A 26,247-nucleotide genomic window follows, 5' to 3' on the forward strand; every position below is an offset into this window, starting at 1 on the left:
TCAGACGAGGACATGAAAGATGATTGTTATTCAGAGACAAGCCTGGACAAACAATAGAGGAGCAAAACTAGAGACTACAGATGCTTCTCATTGCACATGTAACTCAAAAGATACTGTCCAACGTTAAAAGACGTCTATGCTGCACTACGGCATTATTCTCAAAAACTACCATGAGCCTGTTCTGATCTCCTAACACTAGCATTTAGTAGCAGATAGCAGCACTGCCAAGCTACGCAATATTGCTAAACAGCTGAGCTAAAAAAGATAAACTCCAGCACTTTATTTTTGACGACAAAGTGATTTGCCAATGATAGTTGATGCCGGACTAGGACATAGCTCCAAAGAAAAACTACAAAATTTTCATTTTGAGATCGAATTATATCAGTAGGACTCCAATGTAGGCTTCACTATAGCCATCTGAGGAAGAGGCAGCGTGCCAGATACATTTGAGGAGAACCAGCCAAGCTTCTCTATGAGTTTGTCAATCAGGTCACCTGCTAAGTAAGAAACACCTCCGACCCCGATCCCAATGGCAACATAGTACAGTAAACTTTTGATGTATTTTGGTGGCTTCTGGGTGTAAGCCTTTCCAATTGCAAGAATTATGATGCATAAAAGAGAAGCCACTGCAACTGCTGCCATCTTTAGGTCCCTGTTGTTGCTCTGACGGAATGAGAAGCTGTAAACCACAGGAGGCACTAACCCGAAAACAATGAATGATAATATAGCAACAGAGGCATGAAGAAGGAAATTGTCTTTTTTCCCTAGTACTTTCTGGTATCTATCCACATGTTCATCTGTCTGACTGGAGGGCACTCTTGATTCATCATTCTTCAGTTCCCAAAGCTGTAATGTTAGTTGAAGATCAGAAAACAGTTAGCTTTGACGCTTTAATTGGATCCAATATTAGTTGAAGATCAGAAAACAGGTAAAATTACTCACGTTATGACCAATGATGAAAAGTCCACCGATCAAGTTTGCCAATGCCAAAGCTAGAATGTTCACTGCAAGTAGATTATACATAATAAAGAAGGACAAACTTAGCAAACTTAAACATCACCATTCCATCGCCCAAAATGAAAGTAGAAATTCTTGATTACAAGCAAAGATAAAATATTATGTATCCCAAGTGCAAGTATCCCATAAGCTTAACAATAAGTTATATGCTAATTGGTTTTTAAGTTGATGTTCACTTGAGAAGACAGAGCAAAAATCATCATGATCAGCTAGATTAAAATCAGATGTGCACTTAGGCTGGGTGATGTAATTCATGTAATCAATGATGCAAGTCAAGAATGGTTTAATTAGATTCATCTTCGAGTGCTTAAATAGCAGAGTAATACCAATTTAATTTATATTACTGTGCTACTGTGGGTTTAAACCTACATGTCTAGTACTTATCAGCCATCTATAGATTGAAAGATCCCAGTAATAATACTTATAGCTACATTATGAAGAATGTCCTACTCTATTAAACAAAGATAAAGCTAAACATGATAATCAAGGCAAGTGAAAAAAATAAATCTTCAAATTTTCAGCTACCCTTATGAAAACATAATAAATTATAAAATACAATACCTCATATATAAAGAATCTCAGGCAGTCTAAAAATCAACTAAAATAGAAATGACTTACATGTTGCAGTATCAGCACTGGCTGCAGATGTCACGATGCCTAAGCTTGTAATTGCTTCAGTTAAACCACCATATACAATGCTTTTGATGATTTCAAAAGTTTTAGTATCAGCTGGTTCAGTTATAATTGTTGGTTCTGGCACAATGGTGACTATAGTACTATCATGAATTTCTGTTTTAGCTAGCCCTGCATCAACAAGCCATCGCCCTAGATTATAATGTAGTAAAGAAGAATATAATATGTTGACAGGGCTTAGAATGAGCCCGTATTTTCTTCTTTGCTCTTCAATTAGGCTCTTGTTTCTTCTGGGAGCTCTCCTAGGTATTTCACTTTCTTGACAGTAGTTACTCCAGCATTAACAAATTTATTTGTATATGAGCAGCCATATGAACATTGGCTACTATACTTATGTGCATGTGAGCAGCAATATAATGATGATGATTATGTAAAGGCAGGTAGAAAAAAACTACTTTGATGCAGAGGACTAGAAAAAGTAGAGGTTGTATAAACTTTTAGTGTCAAACTTACTGTCTGCTTGTATAAACAGGTGGGATTGAATGGTTAAAGCATTTTGTCAAACGCATGTAAAATTGCATTAGTACGTGTTGCATTAATATAATGCTCGATACCGTTCTCATAGATGAGACGATCTTGTTCATACCTCCATCATTTTCTATAAGTTGTTGGGCATCTTCTGAACTGGGTACAGCATCTATTTCAGGTGCTGGGGGCTTGGTGGTTACAACTACACTAACTCCAATTGACTGACCAAGCACTGAAGGTTTTAGATTATGTACTGTTCCCTTCAAGTCATGTGATGGAATTGACGCTTCAACTCCAGCAGTACTGCTCTCAGAATAAGTTACAGAAAGTTTATCCTTTGCACTGACTCCAAAACTAACTTCAACAGCCTCACCAGGAACTGGAGCTTTATCTATTGTTGTAGCTTTACTAACTCCAACTGACTGAGTAGCTCCATTCAAGTCATGTGATGGAACTGGAACTTCAAATCCAACACTACCCTGTAGATTATTTCCTGAGGGCTTAGCTGTTGCAGCTACACTAGCTCCAACAGCCTCATTAGGCACTGGACCTTTACTTACTGATGTAGTTTTACTATTTTGATCTTGTAGTGCTCCATCCAGGTCATGTGATGGAGCTGACACTCCACCTTCAACACTGTTTTCAATATCAGTTCCTGCATCAGCACATCAAATAAGAGGTTAGCCTACTTGATAAGGAGGAAACTTGAACACCTTCGTCATAAACCTTCACAACTGTGTAAAAATAAAAGGGAGAAATCATGCCATGCTAGTATAAAAAAAATGATATGCTCTCTTATAATAAATAGCTTGAGAGTTTCAGTCTTTTAGCTGAAATAACCTTCTTGATTTAGTTTTTAAGATTCAACTATTGGTGTGGAATTCAATAATATACAGAATATTCAATGAAACATGAGCTTGTGATATAACTACACCAATCAGCTTTAGAGAAAAAATTGCTTATGCAAAGTATGCCCAAAATTCTTAAAGAATAGCAAAAGATCACCTTGCTCATTAAGGTTTCCCTCTTCTTTAGGTACCGATTTAGGAGAGAACCAACTGCCTGTTGTATCAAAAGAAAGGTTTAACTATCAACCAAGAACTGGCAACAGAAAATGCAACACAACAAAATGCTTGATTGATAAACAAAAACGTTACAAACGGATAGATTCAGGTTCACAAAAGTTTAACACCAATTACTTTATGTACCATGATCTAAATATATTACATGCATATAAGATTCATATACCTTTACATCAAAAGGTAATCTTTCTTCTTTCAATTATTAGTTAGGCAATTTAACTCCTTTGCCCTTGAAAACTGAAAATGCTGTCAAATTAATATGTGTTCGGTTCTAGCATAGAATGCAATAAACAGAGTTAACATGGAGAAGTACCTGCAGGAATGAGGAAACTAAAGCACGAAGTGCATCTAATCGGATCATCTATCACAGGAGGTGGTGCAGTAGGAGGTACATTTTCCCATTCTCTACCGCGAATAATAACCTTTGTGATGCAAGAATTGCAATTAGGACAGTAGAAATCATGCGCAGCCGGCTTCTCATACACCCTTTCAAGATATAACTCAGAAACTTCTTGTTCTCTTATTTCTCTCAAGTTAACTCCCCCACGTTCAGTCGTCCCATTGTTGACAGAAGTATAATGCCCATTTTGCTCAATTGCCTGCTTGGAGGGTGAAGAATCAAAACTAGGTAATTCTTCACCCTTCATATCATCCACATCTTGCTGGTTGGTAACACTAACAACAACACTCTTTTGATAGCTTAGGCTGAGGCTCTCTTCTTTTACTTCCACTGTTTTATCTCCAGGATTTTTCTTGGAAGTAAAAAAATCAACATTTTCACCATTGAATCCAGAGATCCCATATGGAGATTCAGTACCTGAAATCATACAGCAAATAAAACATCTCATAAGAAGACCCTTGAACTTGGGCAAACACCACCATACAAACATAGTCCACCAACTGCTAGATTAAAGTCCAGAAGTTGATATTTACACTCCTATTGAATCCCCCATACCCATATTTCTGTGTGCATGTTTGTGTAACTGAAGGCTCTTACTTGGTCAATTAAGTAGAACCCATTTGCTTCTTCCTAGCCAATAAAACAATATTTTTAATAAATAAGAGAGAGAGAGAGAGAGAGAGAGAGAGAGAGAGAGAGAGGGAGAAACAAAAGAACAACAAGTAGCAGAAAACTAAAACCAACCCAGAATTGTTTGCATTATGATGCATCACTAATGGTAGTTCTTGATGCATTAATTAGTGAATTAAGCTAACAATAATTAATCTTGACTTGAAAGCTGATAAAAGCAAAACAATTAGACCCAGCTGCCATTACAAACAGATCAAAGTAGTGTCTTTTACCTCCATTTTTGCCAGAGATAAAAGTGCCATTTCTTGGCCTTTCCTCGACTTCTTCACCCTCCTCAGCTTCACTAGAAGTCTCTGAGGAAAATACAAAATCACTAGAGACAGTGGTGGAGATTGTGTTGCTTTGCTGGTGGTGAGGCAGCCTTCCTCTCAAAGCCTCACCCACTTCCTCTGTCTCCTCCCACTGCTTCATTGCTTCCATTTTCAGCTAAGATAAGCAGTTTCTGGCTCTGGCAGACACAGAGACAGCTTATTTTCCACACTGCCTTGCCTTACCCTGAAGGAAGCTGTGTGTGTATATATATATAATATATTATTTATTATCACTCACTCTAAATGTGAATTTATGACATTAGAGATTGTAATGTACAAGAATTCAAAGTTTTTGTTTGGGTTGTTGAATGAAGCCAGCTTATGAAGTTTTTGTTTTCTTTGACTAAGGAAGTCAAGCTATGGAGTTGTGTCTGCTAATTAATACAAAAAGTTGAGTAAAAAAGTTGAGTTATTTTCTTTGGTGAACTACAAAAGTTGCGGTTTTTTCTTTTAGAATGGTGCTATTTTCACTCATGTCTTATTTTTCTATCAATCTTATCTTTTTACCCAGTATGTAAATTTTAAAATATATTGTCATATCTTTTCATTCGCTATTATTCTTAAAATACCCTTTAATTATTAATACAAGTAAATTTTCTTTGCTAATCATTAGTAGTTGAGATATGGAGAGGATCAAGTTGTGTTTTATGGACGAGATAAATATTTTAGTCTAATATTTTGATTTTTTGGATCTTTTTTTTTTTTTATTCTTTGCCTTGTAGCTTCTGAAAATATTGTGGACAAATGTTTTAAAGAGAAATTATTGGTTTTTTATCCTAAGTCATTTTACAAAAAAGTAAATTTGTTTTTAATATTTTGAAAATAAGGTGAGTGGGAATATAGAATAGGAGGTGGAAATAGAAGCACTTTTTTTTAATAGATATGATTTTGTTTTTTATAAGAACATAGACAATTACATGATTAGATCAACTCAAAGTGCTCATAATAAAAAATAAAAATAAAGACTCAAAGTGATTCAATAGAAAATTGGTCAAAAATCACTTTTGGTCCTTGTAGTTTGGCACTTCAACCATTTTTGATACTGTAGTTTCAATTCCGTCAATTTTACCATTATAGTTTCGTATTTGTAGCAATTCAATGACAAGTTAATATCCATCAATTTCTTTAACAATGCAAGGTGCAATTTTGTCAACCCAAAATCCATGAGTGTAAAAGGTCATAAGAAACTCTTCCCATTTCATATTAGGGCTTGAAATTCAACTACTAATCCTAATTTTTGAAGAATTATAAACTCAAATGGTCAATTTCAAGCCCTAATATGAAATGGGGAGAGTTTCAGACGAGTTTTTACGCACAAAGGTTTTTGGTTGATGAAATTGCCTCTTGCACCGTTAAAAAAATTAACGAAAATATTAACTTGTCCTTGAATTGCTACAAATACGAAGCTACAGGGTCCAAATTGACAGGATTAAAACTATCAAATCAAAAATGATTGAAGTGCTAAACTACAGAAACCAAAAGTGATTTTTAACCTAAAAAATTCGTTACGCTTTAAGGGTTGAATTAAAGTATGGTGTATGCATATAAAAATATGAGTACTTTGATTTTTATGTGGATTTGATTCCTGAAGTTTGAATTTTGACAATTCTAGTTGAAATTTGATTGGGAATTGCACAAGTTATTTTATTGAAATGGGATCATGGGAAAGCGTGATCTCAGTTAGTATGTTGCCAGGTTGAAATCTTTTACGTGTTAGTGTTCACATGCGCAGCTAAGCACAGATCCCATATGAAATATATATATATATGTGTAGGAATTTCAAAATATTTTTCCAAAGTTCATTTGAATATTAAACATGCATTTAATCAAATTAATCGCAGCGGAAGTCAAAGGTGGTTGTTTAAATTCAAAAACAAAACTTTCTTCCAAGTATCTTAAGCCATGAACATTGATATGTTTTTCATAAATGAAAATTCAAGAGAAAGGATAAGATCTAATTACCCTTGAAGCAATTATATGAACCAATTTGTGTTTGGTCTTCTCTTGATGATCTCCTCTTTGTTGATCTCCTCTTTGATCTTTGATCTTTGCTCCTTGATCTTTCTCCTCCATGTGAGCCACAAAAGTATATGGCCTCTAAGTCTCCACACCAATGGAACCTTGAGATGAGAATAAGTATCTTGAGAATACTTGGATGCTAGTGCAAGATTCTCAAGATTGGTTTCAATCTAAACCACTTTGAAAGATGAAAGTGTTTCACTCTTGAAAACTCTCTTTTATCTCTCTTTGATCTCCCAAACCCATTTGGTTGATGTTGGATTGTGTTTTTTGTGTTAATGAGCTTATGGAAACAATTCCCATACACATTCACTTAAGCATTTTCGGCCAAACCCCATTGGGCTTCCAAAATTGGGCCTTATGACACTTAAACCATAATTTAGGTGTCTTAAGCCCTTGGGCTTGATACCCAACCATTTGGGCTTTCCGTTAACTATTACTTAGCCCAAATACGTTTTTACACGTAGTAAATCATCCACATCAAATCAATCAAATTGATTTCCTCATTCTCATTTGTATTACTCAAAGTTAACCATTTAAGGTGTGCGATCCATTAGGTTCTAATTAGCAAGGCAGTGGGAAAATATTAGAACTCTTTCTAACCAACTGGAATTAAAACCCCTTTTTAATTCTTCCTTTATTTGGATCGATCACAATCAATCCTAGGACTTCCACAAGCCAAGAGTGACATCTAGCAATATATCAAGGCTACCCAAGCTAACCAGAATAGATGAAGAACCTATTCAGTTGGAATTGCAATGCAATACGGTCCTTCTCTTATACAATGTTTCAAATCATATTATTAGGGTACGGATTGATTATGTCAAACCCCTAATATGATTTATAACCTCATGTGATTCAAAAGAACGTGATTAAGAACAACTTTCTAAATCAAGCTCAAAATACTTTGGCCAAAGATTTACTGAATCACATCTTGAAACATTCTCCTTCTTTATCGAAAGTAGAGATTCCTTATTGTACATTCACATGCCCCTATGATGAATTAAGAGATCCCAACAACACTTAAGACAAATCTTTTACGGCTTGCCTTTAAGAGCTATCAAAGATCAATAACGCATCACAAGACAACCATGATGCCTCAGGTCTAAGGACTAATTTGCATTATTGCAACTATGAGTTCTCGTTTGACATATAGATAAATACTCCATACGAGAACTACGGTTGATCGCGTTCAGTGTACTCATTCACTAATGAGCACCCACATACTTGTATTAGTGTCAACTACACAAATGGTTTGAGACTAACCATCCTCCCAATTGAGCATACATAATATGTGCTAATCTTGACGGTTTATCAATGTCCATTTGATAACCTATGATTAGGAACATTTTGGGATACTACCGTTAGAGATTAAAGGTCTCATGAATCTAATCTTCTTTAGATTACTTTATCTCTTATTTAGCATACCCTGGACATTTGTTTCTTTACACGATGTAAAAGATAACAAAATAAGTTTGCCCTTTATATATCATATACGAAATGTATTCTAAGGAGATTACATCAAATGTATTGGCTCTTAGGGCACATTTCTAACAATCTCCCACTTGCACTAGAGCCACATAGCCATGTATCTCATACCCATTATCTCTGTATGTCTATCCAGTTGTGACTGTGACATAGGCATAGTGCGTGGATCTGTTACGTTGTTTGCAGATGCCCCATCTAATGGTAACATTTTTCTATGTGTTTGGATCTCTGATGAGACCTGGGTTCCTTGGCTTGAGCTATCGCCCCATTGTCATCACACAGTAAAGGTACTTGTGAAATTATGGTTAGAACCACATTTAGTTCGGTAATGAACCTTTTATCCAAATAGATTTTATTGTAGCTTCGAAAGCGACAATGTAATTAACTTCAGTTGTTCTCCAACTAACTACATGTCCATTCAAAATGAAAACGTACCCTTAGGTGGATTTTCAATCATAAAACAATAAATGCTTCCACTTGCTACTCTGATGTTCCTCCCAGATGAGGAACATGTCCTTAGTCCTTCTTAAGTATTTAAGAACATACTTGACTGCTCCCAATTGATCCAATCATGGGCTTGATTTATATCTTCTAGTTATACTCGTATAACCAATATCATGTCTTGTACATGATATGACATATATGAGAATCCCTATTGCATATGCATAAGAGATTTTACTCAACTGTTGTATCTCATAATGATTTTTTGGACACATGCTCTTAGAAAAGTGAAGTCCATGTCGTACTGGAAGTAAACTTTTCTTAGACTGTTCCATATGAAATCTCCTTAGCATCTTATCAGCATACAAGGATTGAGATAATCCAATCATTCTCTTAGATCTATCAAGATAAATCTTTATCTCAAGTATGTAAGATGCTTCTTTAAAATCTTTCGTTAAGAATGATTTAATGAGTCACAGCTTCACTGAAGATATCATTCCTATATCGTTTCCGACAAGTAGTATATCATATACATACATTATTAGGAATACTACCAAACTCCCACTGACCTTTTTGTACACTCATTGGTCATCCATGTTTTGTATGAAGTCAAACGATTTGACAACTTCATCAAATAGGATGTTTCAACTCCAAGAACCTTGCATCAACCCATAAATGGATCTATGTAGCTTGCATACCTTATGCTTATCAACTTTAGAAATGAAGCCTTCAGGTCAATCTATATATAGTTCTTCCTGAAGGTGGCCATTCAGAAAAGCCTCATTCACATCCATTTTGACAAATCCCATAATCATGGTATGCAGCTATTGCAAGCCAAATCCGAATAGACTTTGTCGTAGTGACAGGAGAGAAGGTTTCTTCATAGTCAATCCCTTCTCTTTGCTTGTAGCACTTTGCTACTAGCCTTGCTTTGTAGGTTTCTACTATCCCATCTGAGCTTATCTTCCTCTTAAAGATCCATTTATTCCCTATTGGTACAATACCAGGAGGAGGATCACTAAAGTCCAGACTTTGTTGGTATACGTAGAATCCATTTCGGATTTCATGGCTCCAAGCCATTTCTATGAGTCAATGTCTGACATTGCCTCATTGTAGTTCGTAAGGTCCTTCGATATCCTTACAATCACTTAGGAGATTTAACTCTCCTTAGTTGTCGTGAAGGAAACCACAATACCTTTTAGGCATTCAGTTAACCCTTCTTGAACTACGTGGAGTCTGTGTTACAACAGGTTTGTGGATCTGGGATTGCACTTAGTTCAGTGTTGATTTCTAGCTCATTGGACAATTCCTTGAGTTCTATCTCATGTCCCCCTTTTCCCATCAAGAGTGTATTCTCCTTTTAGGAAGGTAGCTGACCTTGCGACAAACAACTTTTGCTTGTTGATGTGATAGAAGTAATATCACATAGTTTCCTTGAGATACCCTATAAATCTACACTTCACTAACCTTGCATTTAGTTTATCCACATCTTGCCTTTACATATGCTGGACAACCCCAAATCTTGATCTAATCAAGACTTGGTTTCTTCCCAAATCACATTTCAAATGGAGTTTGTGGAATGGATTTGGAAGGCACTCTATTTAGCAAATGAATTGCAGTTTCAAGTGCATATCCCTAAAAGGATATAGGTAAATTAGTACAGCTCATAGAACTCATTTTAGAAACTCCATTATGTTTTGGAATTCCTGGTGGAGTCCATCGTGATAAGATGCCACGTTCCTTAAGGTAATCAAGAAACTCTATGCTTAAGTATTCACATCCTCGATCGAATCTAAGGATTTTAATACTCTTGCCTATTTGGTTTTCAACTTCATTTCTGAATTCCTGAAACTTTTTCAAAATTCAGATTTATGCTTCATTAAGTATAAATACCCGAACCGTGAATAATCATCGATAAAGGTAATGAAGTACGAATAACCGCCCTCTGTGTTTGTAGACAAAGGTCCACAAACATCTAAGTAGATAAATTCCAACAGTTTTGTAACTCTTTCTCCTTTACCAGTGAAAGGAGACTTGGTCATTTTGCCATGTAGACAAGATTCACAAGTAGGCATAGGAACATGATCAAATGATCCAAAAGGTTCCATCTTTTGCCATCCGGTGAATTCGATCTTGGCTAATGCCTCCAAGTTTAAGGTGTCACAATTTAGTTGCAGTATCCACATCTCTAGGCCTCTCAGGTCTAGTTGCATCTTTATCCATATACAGTTAATGCTACCATTCATTTCTAAAATGAAAAGAGACCATCAATCAAAATTGCATAAGCAACGATTTGATTGATATGTGAAATAGAACAAAGCATTTTGTCAAACAAAACATCAAATCCATCTCTTAAAATATAGAGACGGATATTAAGTTCTTTACACATCCAGAAATGAAATACCAATTATTTCAAATTCAGGTCCTCTTCGGATGGTAGTTTGAGATGTTAGGTGCCTATTGCATTGGCAACTACATTAGTGCTATTTCCCACGGTTAGCACCATTTCTCATTTTCCAAGTCTTCTACTCCCACTAGTCCATGCACACAATTGCATATATGTTGACTAGCTCCTGAATCAACTATTCAGTTTAGAAGCTTTAACTGTAATTACTAATTTTAGAACAAGAGAATGACCTTCTGAAGGTTTTTCTCTTGAGGCTTGCAAGACATCTCTTGCAATTCCTCTTCCAATGTCCATCCTTGCCACAGTGAAAACAAGCACCTTTCAGTTACTTGTCTTTTTTTTTTTGTATTCTTTCTTCCTTGGGTTTTTAGAAAATCTTTCTTCTTATTTCCTTTATCCTTACCTTTTGTTTGGATTTGGAAAAAGAAGAACCCTTCTAAAATTTGCAACTATCCTCTTTAACCCTTTATCTTTCGAGATATTCATTTAAGCTACTATAGCTATATTGAGTAGCTCATATAGGGTATCATTCATCTTTCCCATATTATAGTTCATAACATATTGGGATTAACTAATGATAGAGATGAAAGAAAGAATCTTGTTGAACTTCAACATCAAAGAAAAATCCATATTTTCCAATATCTTATGTAACGATATTACATTGAGATCATGTTGATTAACCGGGAACCCACTTACCATTCTTGTCATAACAAGTTCACATATGGTAATATAAGCTAGGAGTAGCTTCACCTTTTCATGGATGCCAACATGCAACTTTTACCTCGGTTGTCATCTGACACATGCTTCTTATAAGCCTTTGTCTCCTCCTCAATGGCATATGGACCAAGAGGGGTATGTGGTGGGGTTTTTCTTATACACAACTAATCTCATCCAATTATAGGACAAGTTGGTGTTTGTGCATCAAACCGGATAGTTCGTGTCATCTTGGACGTTTGAGTCAAGTATCTTCGAGATTGGGTTTGTGATGGTTAATTTGAAATTCTGCAAAAACGTAAATAGATTTTAATTTAGATTAATCTTCTACCAAGGACTTAGGGTCTTTAAGTCATGATGGTAGCTCCCACTATTTTTGGCAAATTTCATATCCCTCCTGAAATCCGAGAGTTTCCGTTGAAACTCTTAGTGGGGATGGGAGTCTCACTTTCACATAGTTTTCCTCAACCTAACAGTTTGTTGGATTGCTATGATACTAATGAGAGGATACTCTTATCCAATCACATCATTAATGTGAATACCCATCACTATGGCCTCTAGAGAACTAGACCTCAACCTAACAGTTTGTTGGTTTCGTTCGTCTTAGTTAAGTTATTCCCACCATGCTTGTGGGTATAGGGTTTCAAGTATGACCTCAACCTAACAGTTTGTTGGCCACACTCGTTATCTATCCGCACTACATCAAGTATGTGTAATAGGCTTCCCTTGGATGGTTACAAGTACTGGATGTTGCCTCACTGAGGTACAACAAGGTGTAAATGTGCCACCCAATAAGAGACTACCACGGTGGAAGGCCACAAAATAGCATTCAAAGTGCCATTTCGCTTATCAACTTAATATTGCTTTGAGGGTAGTTAAATTGGTCTCATTTTAATCCAATTTTAATCCTGTTAAAATTACCTATCTAATCTCATTAAATGGTTCCCAGTGCAATATATTAGTAGCACATAATACTCCCACTAAATGTTTTAGAAACCATTTGCTTGAAATAGTGGAAATACATGATACTACTAATTGATTAATTATCATCATTACCGAACATTCCAATTGCATTGGGCTTGTAGGATGATTATGGACTTTCTTGTTGATCCAACACGAGCCACCATGTTGGATCATGGTCTTGGATGGTGATTCATTTTAATTACGCGCGCATAAAAATAAATTAGGCATGAAAGCCATTTCATTATTACATAGCCAATCAAAATCGAATACATATCCAATAAGCGGCCAATCACATAGCTCAATTGTTTGGTCTAAGTCCATAACCATCCTTTAATTATTTAAACGCTTTAAACAATTAAACTAGCAATGTAAAAACATGCTCTTGGGTTGCATACATATATATGGGTTTAATTCAAGTGGTAACCATATTCAAATAAAATAAATTTACCATGGAGTGAAAACATTTTACTACAATAGTAAATGTAATTGTGGAAACCTTTTAGGCATAGTTACATTTATCATATATTGCAACTAGGTCTAAAACTATTCAACAATTAATAATGGATCCAAAGTTGATCCACTAGGGTGTGGGGTTAAAGCATGCATTTGTAAAATACAAAGTGGTGATCATGATTTTTCCAACAAGTGAATAATCATGAATGTGACTAGGTAGGCCAACCACACTCACCAAAGTAATCAAAATTAATTTTAGTGTGGTAGATAAATAATTAGTGATAGGAATAATTTGATCAACTTTTGCATTTTATATCAAATCACCAACATTTACATCTAGATAGTCCCCACACACTCACCAAAGTAATCTTATTAATTTTAGTGTGGTGGGTAAATGTTTATTGAGTGGAAACATTTTGAAAAACTTTTAATTTAATAATAAAACACCATCATCATCTTTTGACCTATTTTGGTGGAAAATTCCACTAAACACAATCATCAAAATTAGCCACCTAACTTATGGATCAAAAGGATCCCATAACAAGAACATCAAGAACACCAAGAACATGCATATGAACTAATATGAATGTTCATGCTATTTCCGGAAAAAATCATATTCCATTTTAACTATCTCATGCTCTTAATATCATATATTTCATGAAGTTAAAATCATGTGAGTTTTAATGCAACTATGCTCTAATATTCATATACATATATGAACACAAAGAGAGCATCAATCATCAAAACACAAATCCGGAAATTCAAAATCCCAAACAACCCCTTTCACTCCATTTGATTTTTATTCAATCATATCAAAATAAATCAAGTATAACTATTATACTTTTAAATGAATTCACAACCCATATATGCATCTCTAAACCCAAAAACATATCAAGTTCATGACCTATGGCTCTGATACCAATTGTAGGAATTTCAAAATATTTTTCCAAAGTTCATTTGAATATTAAACATGCATTTAATCAAATTAATCGCAGCGGAAGTCAAAGGTGGTTGTTTAAATTCAAAAACAAAACTTTCTTCCAAGTATCTTAAGCCATGAACATTGATATGTTTTTCATAAATGAAAATTCAAGAGAAAGGATAAGATCTAATTACCCTTGAAGCAATTATATGAACCAATTTGTGTTTGGTCTTCTCTTGATGATCTCCTCTTTGTTGATCTCCTCTTTGATCTTTGATCTTTGCTCCTTGATCTTTCTCCTCCATGTGAGCCACAAAAGTATATGGCCTCTAAGTCTCCACACCAATGGAACCTTGAGATGAGAATAAGTATCTTGAGAATACTTGGATGCTAGTGCAAGATTCTCAAGATTGGTTTCAATCTAAACCACTTTGAAAGATGAAAGTGTTTCACTCTTGAAAACTCTCTTTTATCTCTCTTTGATCTCCCAAACCCATTTGGTTGATGTTGGATTGTGTTTTTTGTGTTAATGAGCTTATGGAAACAATTCCCATACACATTCACTTAAGCATTTTCGGCCAAACCCCATTGGGCTTCCAAAATTGGGCCTTATGACACTTAAACCATAATTTAGGTGTCTTAAGCCCTTGGGCTTGATACCCAACCATTTGGGCTTTCCGTTAACTATTACTTAGCCCAAATACGTTTTTACACGTAGTAAATCATCCACATCAAATCAATCAAATTGATTTCCTCATTCTCATTTGTATTACTCAAAGTTAACCATTTAAGGTGTGCGATCCATTAGGTTCTAATTAGCAAGGCAGTGGGAAAATATTAGAACTCTTTCTAACCAACTGGAATTAAAACCCCTTTTTAATTCTTCCTTTATTTGGATCGATCACAATCAATCCTAGGACTTCCACAAGCCAAGAGTGACATCTAGCAATATATCAAGGCTACCCAAGCTAACCAGAATAGATGAAGAACCTATTCAGTTGGAATTGCAATGCAATACGGTCCTTCTCTTATACAATGTTTCAAATCATATTATTAGGGTACGGATTGATTATGTCAAACCCCTAATATGATTTATAACCTCATGTGATTCAAAAGAACGTGATTAAGAACAACTTTCTAAATCAAGCTCAAAATACTTTGGCCAAAGATTTACTGAATCACATCTTGAAACATTCTCCTTCTTTATCGAAAGTAGAGATTCCTTATTGTACATTCACATGCCCCTATGATGAATTAAGAGATCCCAACAACACTTAAGACAAATCTTTTACGGCTTGCCTTTAAGAGCTATCAAAGATCAATAACGCATCACAAGACAACCATGATGCCTCAGGTCTAAGGACTAATTTGCATTATTGCAACTATGAGTTCTCGTTTGACATATAGATAAATACTCCATACGAGAACTACGGTTGATCGCGTTCAGTGTACTCATTCACTAATGAGCACCCACATACTTGTATTAGTGTCAACTACACAAATGGTTTGAGACTAACCATCCTCCCAATTGAGCATACATAATATGTGCTAATCTTGACGGTTTATCAATGTCCATTTGATAACCTATGATTAGGAACATTTTGGGATACTACCGTTAGAGATTAAAGGTCTCATGAATCTAATCTTCTTTAGATTACTTTATCTCTTATTTAGCATACCCTGGACATTTGTTTCTTTACACGATGTAAAAGATAACAAAATAAGTTTGCCCTTTATATATCATATACGAAATGTATTCTAAGGAGATTACATCAAATGTATTGGCTCTTAGGGCACATTTCTAACAATATGCAGAAAGTTCAAAGCATTAAATGAAGGGGGCCTAATTTAATTTAATTTCCAACCAAATATAGAAGCTGAAGGTGAAAGCCAACAAAACATGATAGCAACTCTTTGGTGTTTTTGTTCTTCGGTAATTTGTGAGCCACATCATTGTTATCGTACTCCTTCACCTAACTCAATTCCATCTAACTCAATTCCATCTGACAGTCAGATTAATATACAGCACATTCTTTTTTCTTTGAATCAAAAGTCATGGAATAAGACTAGCATTTCTATAGGCTTTTTTTCATATAGAAACCACGAGCACGTAGTTGTTGCAATGGTTCTTGAACTATACCCCGAAAACCCCAAACCCCGGTTAGGGCACCACCCCCCCTCCCATCACCAAACAAAACCACAAACCTATTTGTCAAAGTCTACAGCACATGTGTGACACATGATTTTTTAATATTGTATAAAATAATTTATCTCTCATGTTGACATTGACCAAATAACTTCAGTGGATTAGAAAGTCTATTTGTAGTTGACTAAAATAAATATATTATATGATATTATAGTCGAGTGCAATGTTTCAACACGTTCACATGTTAATCCACATGAGCAAAATGGTAGTTCTATGAAGACCCAAAAATTGTCTCTGGACACCCCTTCAAAAGCTTAGAGCCTGTTAACAGAAGCAAAGTGGGCCATGTAGGGCCCAATATTCATACTGGGCCAGCCCAAAAGAGATTTTGTGGACTAAAGTTTGGAATGTATCCAGAATACGACAGGTCTCCAATGTCGCTCAATTAAACGACGAAATCTAAAACGTCGGCCGTAAAAGCACCGCGGTCCACGTGCATGGTTCAATACTCTGTCACGGTCCACTTGGTCCTCCACTGGCGAGTGGTCTAAAAATTCTAATCCACTTGGCCTTCCGATCGAGTGGCAATCTCGTAATTCCCTCCAAACCCGGTGGCGTTTCATTTTCCCGGGCTCCTCCTCGGTCCCATCGACCAAAAAAAAATTTATAAACCGAAAGCTTCGATTGTCTCGCACAATCTCTTCGTCTCTAGCTGGCTGCTGGGTCTCAAAAGTTCTCAACTTTGCTGTAATAGAAAAACGAATAACACAGAGAGGGAGAGAGAGAGAGGAGATGTTGAAGCTCACAACGTACACTGGGGCGGACCAAATTCATGGCGTGGCCCAATGCCACTCCTTGGGCCCATCGAAACCCAACCCCACTTTCCCTCGCCGGAAAGACGGCATTTCTCTTGTGCCATGCACTTCTGCGCCTTCGAAAACGCTGGTTCTCGCCGTCGTTTCGGACCGGGGGGCCGGGAGTGTGCGCTCGGAGACTGGACCGGGTCGGGTCGAGCATTCGGTTAGCCTGGCGGACCGGTTGAGGCAGGGGAGCTTGGCGGAGGACGGGAAGTCGTATAAGGAGTGCTTTATAGTGAGGTGCTATGAGGTTGGGATTAACAAGACTGCCACTGTTGAGACCATTGCCAATCTCTTGCAGGTGAATTTGAGTTCGAATTTTGGGTTTTGATTCAATGTGGCTCTCTTGGTTTGCGTTTGTGGTCTGGGTTGATTTGAATTTCTTGTGGGAAACTGAAATGTGTGAATTTTAGCATCTGGGTTTGTGTCAAAGTGCTTAATTTGATTTGTTTGGGGCAAATTTTGGGTCTTTTTTTTGTTTTTTTTGTTTTTTTGTTTTGTACTGGGTACTGTGTTTGCTACTTCCCTCACATGCATTTATGAAATTAATTGCATTATTTAATGCTCCAATTGTATAGCTCTCTCTACAGTCATATTACTCAGATGTGATGGTTTGATAAGTCCCTGCAATCGATTCCTCTGGCAATAAACTGAGACATTTCTCTTTTCTTACTGAAATTGTATAAATTGTTCAATGTTAGCTGTGGTCATGTAAAATTTTGATTGCTGTAAGTTACAGAATTACTTGTCATAACTTATTTATTTAAGTATTTAACCACTGTAAGTTTGTGATGTAATTAAGTGATTTTTATTTTAGTTGTTAGATATCTTAGTTGCCTGAAACACAATTGAGGACACTGAATTGGTTTCCTTAGATGATTCTTGTTATAGTATTTTCTGGATTAACTAATTCAGTTGTTGAATTGAGGAGAAACCCTGATTAACCACCTTATACAATTGCTATTCTTCTAATGATTTTCATATATTCCCCTTTGAACATTGTTGATGCAGGAGGTTGGATGCAACCATGCTCAAGTTGTTGGCTTTTCAACTGATGGTTTTGCGACCACCACCACCATGAGGAAAATGCATCTCATATGGGTTACTGCTCGCATGCATATTGAAATCTACAAATATCCAGCTTGGTAGGATTTCTTTTTTATCTTAATGTTCTGGTTTGGATTTCTAATCTGGCAAGTGAATCTTAAAATGATGGTGTGTGATACAGGAGTGATGTTGTTGAAATAGAAACATGGTGCCAAGGGGAAGGGAGAATTGGTACTAGACGTGATTGGATAATGAAGGACTATGCCACTGGTCAAGTCATTGGAAGAGCAACAAGGTGCATATTATGTCTGCTTTTTGTTATACAAAGTTTTTAAGAAGTTCAAGAAAACTTGGTTTAACAATGGAAGCACTGATTTTTCACTTGTACTACATTAAAATTTGTGTTGGAGAGCATGGTGTTGTATTGAACCAACTTCCTCATTCTCCTTTATCTTGTATTTGAGTCTGGCATCTTTCTTAGAACTTGTAAGCATGTATGTACTTGTGGCAGGTCTTTAACTTTTAAGTTACTATCTTCTTGAAGGAAACTCAATTTTTTCTTTCACGGATGCTTCTTGGGCATGGAGATATTTTAGTCTGGCTATTTGCATGAATGTTGCTACTTCAATCTTTGCTCATGTTCTTTTTCTTTTTCAGTAAAGTAATCGTCCATTTTTTAGATTACCTTTGGTTGTTGAATGCTTTCTGTAATTCTGTGTTACATTATTTTAACCAATCAACCTTTGTCAAATTATGGGAACTTATTCTGGGATATATTCCGAAAATTGGCCATTCTGCATGGTTTCAGTAAGTGGGTGATGATGAACCAAGACACTAGGCGACTTCAGAAAGTCAGTGATGATGTTCGGGAAGAGCATTTAGTATTTGCTCCACGAGAACTGAGGTAAGGAGCCCCTTCTTCATTTCAAATGATATGGTTAACATACAGACTTTGGCACACATGCACACACTTCCTCTTGCACAATCTCCTAATTGGTTTTTTGGCATTGGTAGGTTAGCCTTTCCAGAGCCTAACAATAGTAGCTTGAGGAAAATAGCTAAACTGGAAGATCCTGCTCCATATTCCAGACTGGGACTTGTGGTAAGGTTTTTAAATTCATTTGAAGTTCTCAATTTTTTTCAGTTTCTCAGTACGATTTTGAACTTCTCAGCCAAGGAGAGCAGATCTGGACATGAACCAGCATGTTAATAATGTCGCCTACATCGGATGGGTTCTAGAGGTTGGTAGATGTCTCTTCAATTCATAATTTGGTTTCGAGGGCTCTATGGAAATAAATCATCATTGGTCTCACGAATATGTTCTCTTTTTATGACAGAGCATGCCTCAAGAAATCATTGATGGCTATGAACTGCAAACAATCACCTTAGATTACAGGCGGGAGTGTCAACAGGATGACATAGTTGATTCCCTTACAAATGTGGAACCTTTAGAGGATGGTCCAGCTATTTCAGGCTTAGAAGGAACAAATGGATCTCCTGCTGCAGCAGAAGATACAAAGGACTACCGTCAGTTTTTGCATCTACTAAGATTATCAGGTGATGGTTCAGAAATAAACCGGGGACGAACTGTCTGGAGAGAAAAACCTGCAAGATGAGGAAATATCTTATCTCTTGGCTCCACTGGTTTTTTTTAATTTATTTCTTTCCTATATTTCATTGTTTTTGTCCCTTGTATGAGAGATTTTGTTTCCTTGTTGATGTCAATGTCATAATTTTCTTTCCTGAGTTTTTTTTATCACTTCCCAATTGGCCCTGCTACCAAAATGTCATTATCTCTTGCACTGATGTTAAAGTATCGTCAAAGAATATTTAACAGCGTTATGTTGTATCTGTCATGTTAGAGTGGAAATGTAAGGTTCGGATTTTAGTTTGCAAAGGTAATACTTCTGTTACCATTGTTCTGTGATTCTTGCTGGTTTACTTTGAATTGATGCAAGGTTGGAATTTTAGTTACCTGCCTTCTTTATTTTCTTTTAATTATTTTTTTTTATCTCAACTATCTGTTGGCTTATCGAAGACAAAGACATTAGTCGAATTCGTGTGAAATTAACAATGGCATCCAAAGTTTGTTCAATTTTCAAACCCTTTCCGTGACGAAACCATTAGATCCATTGGGAGGGCCATGAGGCATCAATGAAGTTACCAATTCTTGCTACCTATGACCACCAGAACAACCCAATATCATAGCAACAGAAGAAATCCTAGCCAATTCCCATCTTTATTTACTTCTGTCCCTATCAAAAAGAAGCCATGGCCATGGGGGTCCGCAGATTTAAAAACCACAGGGCCCCACTCAACTACTACATTCTATAACGACCAAAATCTCCATGCAGACGCGATTGAAGCCATTCCCAAATAAGTACACAAAAGATGCTCTCATTCTTTAGTCTCACACACTACACCAGTATTTATAGGGGGTAACCTCTACACAATTTCCCCATGCAAAGAAACTAGTGGAAAGAGGAGAGAACCATGAAAATGGGTATGGAAAATTCAAAGTTCTTTCTCATTCTCATAGTATTTGTGGCATTTCTGGTGGGTTCTCAAGGTGTAGGTGACAAGGAAAAGAAAGGGGAGCTCTATAATGCTAAAAATGGAGGGTATGGAGGGCCTGATGGAGGGTATGGAGGAGGGGGGGATGGAGGATATGGAGGGGGGCCTGATGGAGGATCTGGAGGAGGGGGGCCTGGAGGAGGGGGGCCTGCTGGAGGATCTGGAGGAGGTCCATATGGAGGATCTGGAGGAGGGGGGCCTGCTGGAGGATCTGGAGGAGGGGGGCCTGGAGGAGGGGGGCCTGCTGGAGGATCTGGAGGAGTGGGGCCTGATGGTGGATATGGAGGAGGTCCATATGGAGGATATGGGGGTCCATTTGGTGGCTACGGAGGAGGCTTTCCGTTACTTGGGGGGCTTCCATTGCTTGGAGGGCTTCCATTTCTTGGGGGTCTTCCTTTGCTTGGAGGGCTTCCATTTCTTGGGGGGCTTCCACTTCCTTTCGGAAGGAATGGGCGCGGATTTGGTTTTGGCATCCGTGGGACTGGTGATGGTGAGAAAGAAGATTATGGAGGAAAGGGAGACATCCCTAACCCTAAAGGAGATTATGGAGGAGAGGGAGACATCCCTAACCCTAAAGGAGATCAGGGTGAGAAGGGAGACATTCCATACCCTAAAGGTGATTACGGCCGGAAGGGAGGCTTTCCTAAACCGAAAGACAATTATGGCAGGGGGAAGGGAGACATTCCCAACCCTAAAGGAGATTATGGTGGGAAAGGTGACATTCCTAAAGGTGATGGTGGAGCTGGTGGTGGCCAGAATCCATAGCCAAACAGATGTTGGTCAACTGAACTGAGGTGTACTTTAACCATATAAATAACTAGCCTAGCTCAAGAACTTCGGCCTCTTTGGGATTGTTAGCTCATCTATAGGGCCACAGGACATTGGTGCTTTACATATCTGTAATGGGTTTGCTTTTAAATAAATTTGCCTCAGTTGTCTCTAGTCTCCCTATTTCTGCCTTGAAATCTATACATTTCTTCTCTCTTTATTTATGTAATTCTTCTGGCCATTTCTCTCCTCCCCATGTAATATAATATGTAAGATAATCTTGAGAACTTTATACCAGTGTGATTTATTGAATTAATAAAATTGTTAATAAAATTTAAACACGTTAAACCCCAATTTTAATGACAAGAAGTCCAAACCAGAAGAACAGTGACCTCTGCATTGTATTAGAGAAGCTAATAGATGCACATACAAAATCTGTTTAAATTAGATTGTAATCAACACCTGTTCACGATTACTAGTCAACCATAAACCATAAATTGAAATGAAGCTCCTACAGTCAGTAAATCAGCACAAAGAATTTGGGTGAAGATAGATTTCCTCATTGATTGCACATCCAAAAGCTAATTTGCATTAACATCTCAGCTACAAAGGCATAAAATTAGACGTAAGGTGACAAGACATGAGAGTACACATACCCCACTAACCAATAAGATTTTTCCATACAAAACACCATCATCCTCACTAGGCCTAATAAGCGGCACATATTTGAGACCAGTCATTTTAAAGTGTGGAAAATCAATTCTGCAGGCATGCCAAAACAATTCTTTAATCCTTCTTCCTCGAGAAGCACCTTACAATAACCCTGCTAAGAGAGAGAGAGAGAGAGAGAGAGAGAGAGAGAGAGAGAGAGAGAGAGAGAGAGAGAGAGAGAGAGAGAGACCGTGTATTAGTACTTAACAACAAGCAAAACGTAAATTCTATAACCAGAAACTGAATATATTGACTAACGAAAAATTCTCTTATACTCATGAGAAAATGCGTATTTTTTTTATGATGCTTATAAGAGAATTAGCAGTCGAGTAACTAGCTAGCACTATTGTTACCTTTAACCCCTAAAAAATTATTTTTAGAAGGCAAAAGGTACTACTACCAAAATTTGTGCTGAAGTGCAAAAGTGAGCAAACATCAATCTACTCCACCAACAAACAAATAGTCATAGAATAGAACACCGGAGCGAACTTACATCACCAATATAGGCATGAGTTGCACACTCATCTGGTCGTAGGGAGGAATACCCTAATGAGTTCTTTCATAGTTACTTTTCTCCTACACGTAGGGCATTTACCCTGTGCACCTATCGCAGCCCTAATGCACGCCTTACAGAAAATGTGACCACATTTCGTTGACATCTCCTCAACTAATGGGGCCATGCAGATGGGACAGCTAAAAGTGGGCTCCTTTGGTGGGGGAGGTGCTGGTTGTGCAACACTCTCTTTCTGCAAACAAATATACTTGAGATGAGTATGAACCATTCACACACACCAACAAAGGAATACAGTGCTCTAATTTCAGAAGACTACAATTACCGTGGAGCTGGAATTGTTACTGCTTTCCAAATTTATGTAGAAATCACAATTAATTATTGTTTGGTTTGGTGCAACTCTTCTGCGCTTGTTACGAGTGACCCTAGTTCGTTCTGCAATGATCACAGAGAGAGAGAGATGTGAGAGACACATAAAGATCAATGCTGACGAAAACATGTGTTCAAAAATGTGACCAACAAGCCACCTGGCTCTACAAACATATAACACAATAACAGTAATATGGGGCAACTAAGACTTGCCACTGACAAATTCTAGCTAAATGATGGGCAGATTTTCTAAAACCTACCCCTAACATTTCTAGTTTAGAACAATAGACAAAGAAAATAATGAATAAAAAGTCTGTCAGCTTGTGCAGGTTGTCCAAGACAACTTTGAAGACTCTGAAACAATATGAGCTTCTCATCCTACTAAGAGCACTAGAGAAAAAAGACGAGTAGATGAGTCTGACCTTCTCTCCAATTATTTATCTCATAGGTTGCACAGCTTAAAACTTTTAGTTGTATGTAAACAAACTTCATAGAAAAATTGAAAGGAAAACATTCAAGATGTCGACTAATCTTATGAAGTTGGACAGAATGAACTAAGAATCAATAACAAATTAACGGAACAACACAGAATCTTCACAGTATAATAACAAAGGGAAATACATAAATGCCAAAAAGTTCTGATGTAATGAAATGATAAAGTTTATAATACAACAGAACAAAATTACCTAAATCCACATCAACAGTGATCCTTCTTTGGCTCCTCCTGGCATTGTTTTTAGCCTGACATTAAACATCGAAAGATTGAACTTATGTTTATATATACACATATACATACCACGTGGATGGAGATAACCACAACAAAAGGTATGTGTAAACTGAATATAAGGCATACCTCGGCAAAAGCCCTGGGGGAGGATTCAACAACATCATCATCAATAGCCTCAACATCAATCATATTAGGTGGTGCAGACTGCCCTTGCAGGGTAGCTTGATTATTCTGAGGCTCCACCGGGGTTGAAGTTCCCTCCTGATCCCGATTGTCACCAGGTGGCACACTATTGAGGTCTAAGTCCACCCGATCCTTCCTTCGGTTTACATACCTGGCCGCTCGAGTGCTCATGTTATATGTATGGTCTCCTATCCAAGATGAAGCTTGAAAAACCTACAGTTTTTCCAATGGAGTAATCTTATTCAAATACATGCTTAATTTTGTTGGAAAGCAAATGAGGAATAATATAAACAAAAAATTAATAATATACTTACATAATTTTCAATTACAGCAATAAAGGATATGACATTAAGCCAAAGAGATACGATAAGTCTTTTCTTTTCTACAACTTTCTTATCAAATATGTGGACAGTAAACTACACCGTGCCATGCTTACTCATGATCACGTTTAACTCAAGCTGGTGCACCCATTCCCATGCCTCAGATCACCATAATTAACCAAACTCCACCAAATTGTATTCAATTCTACGAAACTTGGGCATAAAATCTAGAAATGGAAACCCTAGTCACAACCCACAGACTGGTCACTGAGCATATCAAAATTGAGTCCACAATGAACCTGAATGAATTCCATAAAAACGCAGTTCACTGCAATTACACATGTACGTCCAACCAAACATGGTCTATTTCCATTGTATCTAACTGTGTGACCAAAATGTGATCATATCTTCACAACGAAGGACTGCCTAAGAATAAATCAAATCAGAATCGATTTGTAGAAAACGTTGCCAGCACATTCAAACCTTAGCAGTAAAACTATTATTTTTCAACTCAAGCATTCAACTTTCTTTAAAAAGTCGCAATTTCTAAAAATCTAACGGCTCGATAAATCGGAAAAACAGGGTGAAAATTATCGGATTCCATCAAAATCAAATTTTCCTAAGCCCCAAATAGAACGAAAAAAGAAAGATATCAAGCGCAAAAAATCAGCAAAAAGCGGTAAAAAATTTATCAAAAATAATAAAGAAGAAATCGCAGAAAGAAACCCTAGGAAACCAATAGGCACAACCAGAATCGAGATTCCGACAAGGAGAAACTGAGATTCTAACCTCCGATATTTGAAAAAGCAAACGAAAGATATAAGAACTTGATAGTTAAGATCGTACCTTTGATCAGAGAGTTTGAAGAGGAAGAAGAAGTTATTAAAGTTTTGGTTTGCCTGCGTATGGCAAGGGTTTTCAACCGGAACGAACGAAAGAGACGAGAAACACAACACGGACTTTGAGTCTCTGCGATACACGAGTCGGTGAGGGCTGAACCAGGTCCACGTGGCCTTGTACGTGTGACATATGCGCAAACGATCTCTTCCACATGTAAAATTTTTGAAATGGAAAAATAAAACAAGAAATCTTTATGATTTAACCTCTCTCAAAAAAAAAAAGAAAAAAAAAAAGAAATCTTTATGATTTAACCAAGAGAATATATGACACTGACAGAGTAGATAGAGAGGAAAAGAGAAGAAGAAAGAAACACGATAATAAAAACCAAGGTTGGGAAACAAGTAAGAGTTGTTATTAGCCTTCCAAATTAGCACAATTTTATTATAATGGTTTTTTTTCCGTTTATAAGTTTAGAAATTCATTTCAAAGTTATTGACCGTAATTTGGACATTTTTTTCAATTGTTTCTTATGTAGGATGTTTTCCTTTATACAAACGATCTTGAAGGAGGGGGAAAAATGTTTAAGTAACGAAATTATTTTGTAAAATGCATTTTATTCAAGTTTTTTGCAGAATTTTTCTATACTATTATTTTGAAACAAGTCGTGTTATGTTACTTGTTAATTTGCGGTCATATTTGTGTCAAAATTATTCATTAACAGATCGTGCTCATATCAACCCGTTAACAAAGCATGTCATAATTTTTTTTTAAAAATGGTCCCTCTCCAGGTATATGTTTGACTCAAATTAATTTACAAATTATCTGATAGGTATGTAAAATTGGGCTTGAGTTGGGTTAGAAACGAATTTAGGTCGGGCCTCTTGAGTTTTTGGGTTGACACGATGAAGGTAAGCCCAACCAATACTTCAAAAACATGTCACCTCAAATCCTCAAATCAGAAAGCAAAGGGAAGGTAGAAGAATTAGATGATCAGGGACTCAGTGCAACAGAGTCAATAGAGGAGCCAAAAAAATTGCTTGCTCACTAGAAAAGATCAAGTTCAGTTTCTATATGAAAGAAAGAACATGTTACAAAGGCAGTAAATAAGAAAGATTGATTCAAAGAA

At 36.8% G+C, this 26,247-nt stretch overlaps 4 protein-coding genes across 7 annotated transcripts; 2 read left to right on the plus strand and 2 right to left on the minus strand.

Moving 5' to 3' along the window:
- Nucleotides 1–56: 56 nt before the first annotated feature.
- LOC110757044 (membrane protein of ER body-like protein) lies at nt 57–4,937 on the minus strand. Its single transcript, XM_021958560.2, has 7 exons — nt 4,563–4,937; nt 3,574–4,077; nt 3,184–3,240; nt 2,297–2,833; nt 1,636–1,821; nt 943–1,004; nt 57–846 (listed from the first exon to the last, which is right to left on the minus strand). Exons 1-7 carry the CDS (start codon nt 4,768–4,770, stop codon nt 382–384), a joined length of 2,019 nt encoding a protein of 672 aa, XP_021814252.1. The 5' UTR covers nt 4,771–4,937; the 3' UTR covers nt 57–381.
- Nucleotides 4,938–16,851: 11,914 nt separating this feature from the next.
- FATA (fatA acyl-ACP thioesterase) lies at nt 16,852–20,031 on the plus strand. Its single transcript, XM_021958471.2, has 7 exons — nt 16,852–17,372; nt 18,083–18,216; nt 18,300–18,413; nt 18,927–19,022; nt 19,133–19,220; nt 19,291–19,359; nt 19,456–20,031. The coding sequence occupies exons 1-7, from the start codon at nt 17,007–17,009 to the stop codon at nt 19,732–19,734; spliced, it is 1,146 nt and encodes a 381-aa protein (XP_021814163.1). The 5' UTR covers nt 16,852–17,006; the 3' UTR covers nt 19,735–20,031.
- A 532-nt stretch (nt 20,032–20,563) lies between these two features.
- Nucleotides 20,564–21,634, plus strand: LOC110757003 (uncharacterized). Its single transcript, XM_088246290.1, has one exon. It carries the CDS (start codon nt 20,612–20,614, stop codon nt 21,455–21,457), a length of 846 nt encoding a protein of 281 aa, XP_088102416.1. The 5' UTR covers nt 20,564–20,611; the 3' UTR covers nt 21,458–21,634.
- Nucleotides 21,635–21,998: 364 nt separating this feature from the next.
- On the minus strand, nt 21,999–25,331 carry LOC110757047 (RING/U-box superfamily protein). 4 transcript variants are annotated; one of them, XM_021958566.2, is made up of 6 exons: nt 25,128–25,331; nt 23,905–24,174; nt 23,738–23,792; nt 23,008–23,117; nt 22,665–22,917; nt 21,999–22,286 (listed from the first exon to the last, which is right to left on the minus strand). In XM_021958566.2, exons 2-5 carry the CDS (start codon nt 24,130–24,132, stop codon nt 22,693–22,695), a joined length of 618 nt encoding a protein of 205 aa, XP_021814258.1. In that variant the 5' UTR covers nt 24,133–24,174; nt 25,128–25,331; the 3' UTR covers nt 21,999–22,286; nt 22,665–22,692. The 4 variants fall into 4 exon arrangements, with proteins under 4 accessions (XP_021814258.1, XP_021814257.1, XP_088102419.1 ...); XM_021958565.2 differs by having other exon boundaries at nt 21,999–22,283; nt 25,128–25,329; XM_088246293.1 differs by lacking the exon at nt 25,128–25,331 and adding an exon at nt 25,071–25,091 and having other exon boundaries at nt 21,999–22,283.
- Between the last annotated feature and the right edge of the window lie 916 nt (nt 25,332–26,247).

This window comes from Prunus avium, chromosome 8 (assembly GCF_965620075.1).
Source record: "Prunus avium chromosome 8, drPruAviu1.hap1.1, whole genome shotgun sequence".
In the NCBI taxonomy this organism is placed as follows: Eukaryota; Viridiplantae; Streptophyta; class Magnoliopsida; order Rosales; family Rosaceae; genus Prunus; species Prunus avium.

What these genes read in the sequence shown, in the direction of transcription:
- LOC110757047 (XM_021958566.2), bottom strand. Translation starts at nt 24,132, where the DNA reads ATGAGCACTCGAGCGGCCAGGTATGTAAACCGAAGGAAGGATCGGGTG. An exon ending in CACTGTTGATGTGGATTTAG is followed by an intron (nt 23,118 to 23,737) that starts GTAATTTTGTTC and finishes TGATCATTGCAG; the next exon opens with AACGAACTAGGGTCACTCGT. An exon ending in GTAACAATTCCAGCTCCACG is followed by an intron (nt 22,918 to 23,007) that starts GTAATTGTAGTC and finishes ATTTGTTTGCAG; the next exon opens with AAAGAGAGTGTTGCACAACC.
- LOC110757044 (XM_021958560.2), bottom strand. Translation starts at nt 4,770, where the DNA reads ATGGAAGCAATGAAGCAGTGGGAGGAGACAGAGGAAGTGGGTGAGGCT. An exon ending in TATCTCTGGCAAAAATGGAG is followed by an intron (nt 4,078 to 4,562) that starts GTAAAAGACACT and finishes GTATGATTTCAG; the next exon opens with GTACTGAATCTCCATATGGG. An exon ending in ACTTATAGAAAATGATGGAG is followed by an intron (nt 1,822 to 2,296) that starts GTATGAACAAGA and finishes TTGTTGATGCAG; the next exon opens with GGCTAGCTAAAACAGAAATT.
- LOC110757003 (XM_088246290.1), top strand. Translation starts at nt 20,612, where the DNA reads ATGAAAATGGGTATGGAAAATTCAAAGTTCTTTCTCATTCTCATAGTA.
- FATA (XM_021958471.2), top strand. Translation starts at nt 17,007, where the DNA reads ATGTTGAAGCTCACAACGTACACTGGGGCGGACCAAATTCATGGCGTG. An exon ending in GTCATTGGAAGAGCAACAAG is followed by an intron (nt 18,414 to 18,926) that starts GTGCATATTATG and finishes GCATGGTTTCAG; the next exon opens with TAAGTGGGTGATGATGAACC. An exon ending in ACATCGGATGGGTTCTAGAG is followed by an intron (nt 19,360 to 19,455) that starts GTTGGTAGATGT and finishes TTTTTATGACAG; the next exon opens with AGCATGCCTCAAGAAATCAT.